A 9,704-nucleotide genomic window follows, 5' to 3' on the forward strand; every position below is an offset into this window, starting at 1 on the left:
ATAAAAACTATCATTTTGTTTTGAACTTGTCTAATTTTCAATTAACATGCCCAAGGAAATTCTAACAAGGAGCTTTCAGAGGGTAAATAGAGACATATGGCAGGTCACCTGAGTAATAGGACCCTTGCAGTAAGCGCAGCAAGGGGAGAAGAGGTTCTGGTAGTCTTTCTCACAGTACGGCTTGCCATCTCTCTCAAAGAAACCACAAGTGCCGAGCTCTTCCCTGCATGCTGTACACACAAAGTGTTCTGGGTGCCACACCTGACCCAGAGCTGTGATCATCTGCAGTTTGGGATATAGGATGACATATTTGTTCATACCAAAAACTGATAGTAATTTGCAGATTTGTTGTCTGCATTTTGCTTGTACCTTCCCAGCTATACACTTGTCACAAGAAGCACAATGGCCTTTGGCAGCAGTGCGGACCCCCATTTTCTCCATGTCCGTACTGAGAGAGCCCAGCAGGTCATCTATAGCATCCACATTCTTGGATACTTTCTCTGACAGAGGAGGATGCTGTGGTTTCTTAGTCTCTTTTTGGCTTCCACTATCACTTTCTTTAGTTTCCTCAGGTTTTTTTTCTTTTATTGACTTGCAAGCCACTGGAGGTGGGTTTGATGTGGGAACTGGTTCTGAAACCTACAAAATAAAGCATTTTTGGACAATTTGAATGACTTTTCTTTAAATAATTGACTTGAGGGGTATATATATCAGGAGCCTTAATATGCTTATACTGCCCTCTTCAGGTGATACTCATAATGTGCAATAGTGATTTAACTTAGCTGATGCATGAACAGGTCAACTGATGTCCACCTCATGTTTCTCTCACCTCCAGGCCTAGCCCTAGCAGTTCATTCATGATGGAGTCGAGCTCTCGTGTAGCTGTGCCGGGACTCATCACTCCTGCATCCACGGGGACTGGAACCACACTAAAAAAAGATTCATCTTATTGAACAGCTGAACCTCAAAGGACACCATGTATGCCAAAATATTTTTTAACCATATTTTATAAATATGATACATCGACGGATTTTTACTCAGGCTCTTTCTGCTACAAATTTTGGAAAGAGGTGGATATACCTGTAGGGATTATATGTCTTTCCTGGACCAGCAACAAATCCAGAAGATTCAGTCTGTAACGGGAGGAAAAAGACATTAGAATGGCTCAGTTTGGGCCTAAATATTGCAGACATTTAATAGTTCAAAGTTTGGGGTCAGTAAGGTTTTTAATTGTTTTAAGAAATTCATACTTTTATTCCGCAAGGATGAATTTGTCCAAAATTACAGCAATTATTATGTAAAAAAAATATTTTATTTATATCATATGAATGCTGTTCTTTTGAACTTTCTATTCTTCAAAGAATGCTGAAAAATGTATAACGGTTTCCACAACAATGGAACAACTAGTGAGCACCAAATCAGCATATTAGAATGATTTCTGAAGGATCATGTGACACTAAAGACTGGAGTAATGATGCTGAAAATTCAGCTTTGTTATCACAAGAATAACTTACACTTCAAAATATATTCAAATAGAAAACAGTTATGTAAAATCGTAATAATATAAGCATAAGAGACAAATATTACCAACCCCAAACGGTTTTTGAAAGTTTTCGAAACTTGAATGATTTTCAAATTCTTGTTTAAATTCAATTTGAAAATGAAAATGAATTGGCCTGAAATGTAATTACTTGTTCAAGCTGAGTTGTGTTGTTACTTTTAACCGAGGCTCCCAGTTGGAGAGTTTTGGGTGGAATGGGTACAGGAACATTTGAAGTCTGGGTGGAGCTCTGAGCCAACTCCTCTAAAAGCATGTCTGCAATATTATATTCACACATGTGAAACACCTGCACTGAAATCAGTGACACTGAGCACACAAACTTTGACACATACACTGACAAAACAAAACAAAAATCTGCAATCATGGTTATGATTGAACTAAAGGTAAAGCCACTGTACGTTAGCAATCCATGTCATTTCCTGAGGAAGTGAAAAGGCACGTTGCTCTCATCATAACGGATGCAGAACATGAAATAACAAACACATGAATTTCAAACTTTTGCCACACTTTTTTGCTGACATAGAAAAAGTCACTTAATATAGAAATGAGTGATCTGACTAAATTCTTTCAAAATACCAAGTAAATTGTCTTTTGGGGAACTTGGGGGACTTCTCACGGGGAAGAAAAATAAACTCTTAGTATACCAAAATGCTACCAGTAAAGAATATGCACATATTTATATATACATATTTTTCTTTTCTTTCTTTCTTCATCATCATCTTATTATTATAAAAAAATGTTTTGGATGACATTCACTTAGAATGGCCTGGGTGCTGTTGTTTGGTTGTTTTAAAAATGCTTCATGCTCTAAAATGTAATGTGTTGATTCATTAATGTGTTTTGTCTATTTTCTAAAATGTCCCAGCTTGTCACTGATAATCCACTGGTCACGTTGAAATGTGTGACATGTCGATGAGTGTTTTAGTGCAATTTGAGGAAACCAATGAAAATGTCCCAGAAAAATGATCATACCATAAAATACCTGCTTGCATTTATAGGTCACAGTCTAAATGAGACTACCAGAGAAGTGTAGTATAAACAATAGAAATTAAACTTAGAATAGAAAATCATCACAGTCTTTGGATTACAAAGCTGTTACATCTTTAGAGATTCTACACTGTTTAAGACTTTAGTGTTAGAATGACATATAAAAGGTTGAACAACTCACCAAGTTCATCCATGGCGGTCTGGGGTGTGAGATGAGAGGTAAGCAGTGTGCGTTGTGTGTTCCTAGTGAGCATGTGTGGTAGGGTGATCTGATACATGCAGCTGTGGGTTGAGCCCAATCTCACATGTGAAACTGATGTTGCTTCCTTTTTGTGTTCTCGTTGTTTTACTCCTTATCTCATGTCTTTCACCCTGTTGCATTTTGCTACCCTTTGCTAACAGGCACTTTGAATATTTTGAGTGGCCGTGTGTGCCCTATTATAGAAGTTAGAGGAGCTTGTGTACCCATTTATTCAAATACTTTCATTTTATTGCTATGAATAATTGTAGTGGTATTACAAAACCAAGTGTATTTCGTCTATGTTTCAGCACATTATTGAAAATGTTATTACCATTTTGATTAAAACATTATGGTAAATCATGGCACACATAGGCCTATATTAAGATAGTTTGCTTAAGAAATGTAAACAATATTATGCATATTAATACATTCTATTATTTAGTTTGCTTAGTTATACTTTCTATCAATGACTTATATCAAGTCTTTTAACGCTTAAAAAACTGGCTGATTATATAAAATGATCATATCGCAGATGTTTGTTTTAGGACTACATTTCCCATAGATCCTAGCTGTGCCGCGAAGGCTTCTGGGACAGGAAACTTCCGATTTGTTTTCTCTTTCTACAGATCGCTTGACATAATACTCTGGAAATGAAGACGTACTTCACATAATCATACTGAGAAGATGAATTCAGCCGATATTAATCATTTTCTGTGTAGCGTCGTTTTCATCACGAGATATATTTAATGCTTCTTATACCGAGTTTAGCGTTAGACCGAGTTGATCGACTGAGCGGGTCCTCCTTAAAAGGGCAACCGTTTGAGCTAGTGGGCCCCGCAAACACTGTCGCTCACGGTCTTATTTAGGTATGTCAGTGGATTCCTGTCTGTACTTATGAGTTGTCAGCTTAAGACATAATGCATATACTTCAAATAAGGCCTGAGGGCAACTGCCGGTGGCACTTTCCATGAACAGAGTACAAAATATAGCCTTTATATATATTTTGTTAGGAGGTGCTTTAGTGTCAGTATGGACTACATTTTATATTAGCTGTTTTATATTCTATTCATTTTCTTAAAAAAATTATAATAATAGAAGACTATGTCTAAATTATTAACAGGGCTGCAAATTTACCCCAAATTAAAAGATTTTACAGTAGTCATAATGAATTCATATTAATAAATATGCGAGTTCCTTATTTATGCAGTTGAGCTGTACTTGTAATTAGAACCATTACAATGCCTTTACGATTACTATTATTGCAAATATATTTTAGAAACCAATGATTGCCATTTATTCAACAGTTTATTCATTTTTCGGATTATTTAAATCCGCATTTGAACATTCAAACCTCTTATCATCTTCACCTGATTGTCAGTCTTGTTTCTATCTCCATCTTCAGTGTCGTTTGAGTGGCACCTGTCAGTGTGATGTCATCCTCTAAAGACACTTTGCACAGTCAGCGGCGCAGGGAGCTGGATGCCCGCAGAAGTAAGTCTCGCGTGCGGCTGGGCTCGTGTCTGCAGAGCTGGGGTCAGCTCAAAGAGAAACTGGGCTTCTCTCTTCATTCAGAGCTCGCTCAGCATCTGCTGGAGAGGTATAATACAGTAATACTGTTCTGCAGAGAGATACAGTTACACTTACACCCACTAGATGACAGTTCATTGGATGTGCACTCTAGAATTCCTGTTGAATTACATCTGCAGTTATTGATTCTGGCTTCGAAGATGAGACTCAAGTTTTTTCCAGTTCTGATCCAGTTCCAAATCATACAGGGAAAAGACAGGAATTATGAGTGAGCTTAAAAGAAAGTACAGGCAGAAAAGCAAAGATGAACTTGTGGTTTATGGAGTTCTAAACATATTTAGATTTGGCTGACAGCCAGGTTTTTTGGTGGTGTGTGAAGCGTTGCAGATAAAATGTGGTCTAACTGACAATGACATTTGCTTTATGTTTTGCAGCTATGTTTCAAGGGTTTGTATCAAGTGCTCAGGTAAGCCACAGATTCCCTCCTTAAAGGCATAGTTTAACAACAAAATGACAATTCAGACATAATTTACTCTATAATACTTGATCATTTTTGTATAAAGTATCTTAACCTCTATGATTTCTTCATAACTAAGTACAACATATTTCGTATTGTAAAACATCAAAAAATGCATAAAATAAAACAAAAAATATATAGTTGTTATTATTGTTGTTTCAAGCATAAACCTGCTTAACTTTTTTCAGAAAACAAGACTTAGTATCTTAAGTAATTATGGTTCTCAAGTACTGTAAATATATCTTGATTTAAGATTGGTTATTTATTCATTCAAGATATTTGTAATGGAAAACAAGACAAAAATACTGAATAAAGACACATTGACACCATGAATGATAACTCCAAAGATAACTATAACAATATATGCATTAGCGTTCACACCATTGCACAACGCAGTTCTGTTGTCTGCTGCTTTAAATGCTCAGGCTCTTTAAAGTCGGGTGGATTCTGATCAGCTGGAAAATATCATTCTGAAAGTGATTCCAGTGATATTGTTCCTCTGTGTCATTATCGTTATGACTGACGTGTAGACTTCCCTATTCTCACAGAATTAGAACCATTATTAAAACTTTATTGTTATCGTTACTGTTATTGTCCTTGGTGTGAATGAGCCTTAAATATTTTTTGCAGTTTTTGGCCTTGTTAATCTGATATGATCACAAAATCTGTTGGTTACTCATTGCATTTGGCGTGTGTATATATATATATATATATATGTTAAATGTCTACTTTGGTTATACATTCGGCTTCTTTAGGTAATGGGAAAGGACAGACAAGCACTTTGTCAACTACCAAGGAATCTTTGCAGGAACTCATCCGGTTGGTCCACAACCATGGACAGACATGCCCTCTTCCCCCTGTCTTGCATTCTGGGACAGTCACAAAAACAACAGAGCGAGATCAGAGTGCTCATGCTGCAGAGACAAGAGAAGCTGAAACTGAGTCCAAAGACTCATCTGAGGTGGATGTGTGTCTGAAATACACCTGTGAAAACGGACATCTTTTTCTGTGGTCTCCTATTAAGGTAGAGAAGGTAATGACATCTAAAAATCAAGGTGATAGAACTGCTTTTAGCCCAAAGAGACTCAAACAACGAGGCAGGAGAAGGTTGAAGGAACCAGACACAGAGATAGAAAGACAAGTGGTGACTAGATTAAAAACCAGACAACAACGAAAAGAAAATGCTGAAGTTACCACAAATGACACAGAACAGAAACATGAGACAAGGTCTGAAACGTTTGGGGAAAACAACAATGCAGGTGACTTTGTTTTTAATGATTTATCTGAAAGAAATATGCTGTTTTTTTATTCAAGGACTAACTACAACTGTGTGTTAAGGTGATACAGTGACACCTGAGACACAGCAAGGAAATTATGTGGCAGCTGGTCTTTTGCATTCAGAGCATGGGTATATATATTTGCATGTTTGGTTGTTTATCTGTATTTATAATATTTTGTTTAATTCTCATGTCTCTCTTCAATCTTTTTCTGATTGTCAGATCTTCAGCAGACAGTGATGAGCTGACTGGAGATAGTCCTGCATGGGTTTACATTGAAAACCAAAGCCCCCCTGATAGGTTTGTGCTCTATTCATCTATACTAAAACACTTAATGGCTGAAAAAGTCACAAGTTAAACTAACACTGTCTCTTAGCCATGAGGAAGTTGCAGTGCTGAATTTAACCAACAGAGGGACCCCGAGTAGAGCAGATCCTCCTGAGACACACAATGCAAACAAAAAAGCAGGAACTCTTAAAAATACCAGGTGATTTGTCTAACAGCACATATTTTTATATTTTAAGATTCCCAATAAGTTAAATGGAATCCCCAAATTCTTGGCTTTTTTCTTTCCAGTCCACAGTTATTGAAAGATGACGTGTCCCAGATTGGTGGCAAGAGAAAACGGTTTGTTATTTAATTTTACCAAGATAAATATATTAGTTGTTAGTTAACTGACCTATATGTTAAAAAAAATATTTATATAGTGTTTTATATTTATATAGTTTTTATGTGTAGTTATGTATGTTCTATATATTAGAACAGTCATTTATTTATATATTTGGTTATATTTTCATGGTTTTATTTTGAATGTCCTGTTTAACGTCATAATTACATGATACTAATCTCTGTGTTTACAGAAAATCAACATCCAAACAAATTTTGCCTTGCGAGTTTGAAGGCTGCGATAAGATTTTCTTCAGTCGGCAATATCTAAATGTGAGTGCTGAGTCAGTATTGACATGACACATTCATTAGTCTTGCCTGGACTAAAACAACTATGAGAGAGAAGAACTTTTCCATTAATCTGCTCTGATCGACGAGAAAATCAACTTTATTTAAATTAGAAATACGTTGATTGCAAGGGTTCACGGAAAAGCATGAACACCTCATAAGATGGCAAAGCATCTCACAATCTGTTCTTCTCCACAGCATCACGTCAAGTACCAACATCTCCAGCAGAAAACCTTCATCTGCTCACACCCCACCTGCAGCAAGTCATTCAATTTTAAGAAGCATCTGAAGGAGCATGAAAAGTTGCATAGTAGTGAGTTTTTAGTCAATATGAATGATGTATGTGATAAATGTCATCCAGTGTACTTTATGGACGGGCACTATATGTATGAGTATGTATACATATGTATCTCAACATTAATGTATTCAGGTAAAAATAGTAATAATATGGTAATTATATTATTCTAATCCAGTGGTTGTCAGTTTGTGGGATGCAGGTCTGTTTGGCATGTAAACAACAATGCTAAATGCAATAATAAAATTAAAAATAGGTTTATTAGCTTTTAAAAAGGAGAAGAAAACATGTCCAATATATTTTGTTGTTGATGCCAAAGGCCAGGTATCTAATCAAACTCTACTGTATTTTGACACAAAATCATCTATATTTCATTGTTAATTTGGTAGAAGATTAAACTGATTAAAAATATGCCAAAATGGACAAGGTAAAAAAAAGGGTCCCACTTTTTATTAGGTGTCTTTAACTACTACTGTATGCACTTTGATGAAAAATCATTCATTTTTTATGTGTTTTCAACATTTTTACTGCTATTGAGATGAAATATGAGTAAGATTAGTGACAGGTTTGGTGGTATGGTTAGGTTTAAGGGTTGGCTAAGTAGTTGTAGGGTCAACAGTACACTTAGATGTAATAACAGAAAATAATTACAGATGTAATTACATATAATTAAATATAAGTACAATATAAAAACATCTACGTACAAAATAAGTGCATAGTATCAAATTATTATTTTAAATGTTAGTACATCATGGTTACAGACACTTAATATAATTGTTCCAAAAATGTCCTTGAAAACTATTAACAATTATAGAAGGTAAAATAAAATAAAATAATGTAATGATATTTTATTTAATATAACATTAATGCTATTAATATTGTTATTGTAATTGTTGGAATATTGTTAATTTTGTTGTCCGATATAAAATCTGTATCTGAAAGCAAAACCACTGGACAAGTAGAGTAAATAGTAGGGATTAGTGTTTCTCATGCTGTGGTTAGTAATATGGTTCTCTCTGTATGATTCTTTGTGTTTGTGAGATCAGAGAGACTATATCTGTGAGTTCTGTGCCCGAGCGTTCCGAACCAGCAGTAACCTGATCATCCACCGCAGGATACACACCGGAGAGAAACCGCTGCAGTATGAGTTTCACCACACACCTGCATTAGGCCCTTTGTTTATACCAGGGGTAGGCAAGTTCGGTCCTAGAGAGCCGCAGTCCTGCGGAGTTCAGCTCCAACCCTAATCAAACACACCTGAAAAAGCGAATCAGTGTCTTCAGGATTACTAAGGCTATAGGCAGATGGGTATATTTTTCAGGGTTGGAGCTGAACTCTGCAGGACTGTGGCTCTCTAGGACCGAACTTGCCTACCCCTGGTTTATACCAAAGCTTGCATAACTCAATAAAAAATTTTTACAGCAACATTCCATCAATAATTAACACAACAACTATATTGCTCAAGGCTTTGCTACTACAGTTTTCAGCTCCAGATCTAACCCGCCCCGTCTCTCTTTCTCAGGTGTGAGGTGTGTGGCTTTACCTGTCGACAGAAAGCCTCTCTGAATTGGCACATGCGAAAGCACAATGCTGAGAGCACCTACCAGTTCCCTTGTGAGATTTGTGGTCGCCGCTTTGAAAAGAGAGACAATGTCACGGCTCACCGTAGCAAGAGCCACCCAGACCATAATACACCCTTTCCGGAACTGACTCTTGCCCTTCCTCCCTCTGACCCACTCCCACATCCCTCGGGGCAGCACGGATCTTCCCCTTCTGCTTCCAACAATCACACTGCTGCAGAATAACATTTGATATGTAGTGTTTTGATTAAATATGCAACAACTTGTGCATCCTTGACCTTGAGCAAACTCTACTGTGTGGCTAATTGGTTTGAATAAAAAAGCAGAGAAATTGCCATGTGATACATCTGTGGTATTAATTAAAAAAAAATATATATATATAAATACGTCTTGTTTTGCCATCATGCAGAATATTTATATAAAATGATTTAAATCAGCATACTCAGGTCAATGTATTATTAATAACTGATTTATTATTTTTTTAATTTGTCATATTTTGTAACTTGTAACATATTTTGCCAAATTTGTAACATCACACATATAACATTATGAGCCTTCAGTAATATGGTCAATAATACCCATTAATTGACAACTTGTTGAAACTGCTTTAAAAAAAATTTGCACATATAAATATGATTAATTGTGTCATTTCATTTATTGAATGAACCTGATATAATTTTGTGGTGGAATTCTGTGCTGCTTTTATAAATTATCAACACAAGATATTTTTTTGCTCTTATAGTATTGGATTTTTTTTTTTTTTGT

The 9,704-nt window shown here is 36.0% G+C and overlaps 2 protein-coding genes across 4 annotated transcripts in view; one reads left to right on the forward strand and one right to left on the reverse strand.

Annotated features, from left to right (window-relative positions):
• The window catches only part of LOC107548863 (leupaxin-like), a 6,364-nt gene extending 2,186 nt beyond the window's left edge, over positions 1–4,178 (reverse strand). The window contains exons 1-6 of one of the 3 annotated variants that reach the window (XM_016229707.1): positions 4,157–4,178; positions 1,692–1,816; positions 1,081–1,133; positions 830–929; positions 370–639; positions 109–282 (exon numbers count right to left, since the gene is read on the reverse strand). In XM_016229707.1, coding sequence (XP_016085193.1) covers positions 109–282; positions 370–639; positions 830–929; positions 1,081–1,133; positions 1,692–1,814 — 720 coding nt within the window. In that variant the 5' untranslated portion in view covers positions 1,815–1,816; positions 4,157–4,178. Of the gene's footprint in view, positions 1–108; positions 283–369; positions 640–829; positions 930–1,080; positions 1,134–1,691; positions 1,817–2,729; positions 2,800–4,156 lie in introns of those variants that run through there. The other 2 variants (XM_016229700.1, XM_016229716.1) reach the window with 2 other exon arrangements.
• LOC107548858 (zinc finger protein 692-like) lies at positions 3,377–9,274 on the forward strand. The gene is made up of 12 exons (XM_016229687.1): positions 3,377–3,655; positions 4,192–4,386; positions 4,751–4,782; positions 5,589–6,092; positions 6,172–6,241; positions 6,333–6,410; positions 6,487–6,597; positions 6,687–6,737; positions 6,971–7,049; positions 7,263–7,377; positions 8,401–8,500; positions 8,882–9,274. Exons 2-12 carry the CDS (start codon positions 4,220–4,222, stop codon positions 9,162–9,164), a joined length of 1,590 nt encoding a protein of 529 aa, XP_016085173.1. The 5' UTR covers positions 3,377–3,655; positions 4,192–4,219; the 3' UTR covers positions 9,165–9,274.
• The last annotated feature ends 430 nt before the right edge of the window (positions 9,275–9,704 follow it).

This window comes from Sinocyclocheilus grahami, unplaced genomic scaffold, assembly GCF_001515645.1.
Source record: "Sinocyclocheilus grahami isolate Dianchi unplaced genomic scaffold, SAMN03320097.WGS_v1.1 scaffold16.1, whole genome shotgun sequence".
In the NCBI taxonomy this organism is placed as follows: domain Eukaryota; kingdom Metazoa; phylum Chordata; class Actinopteri; order Cypriniformes; family Cyprinidae; genus Sinocyclocheilus; species Sinocyclocheilus grahami.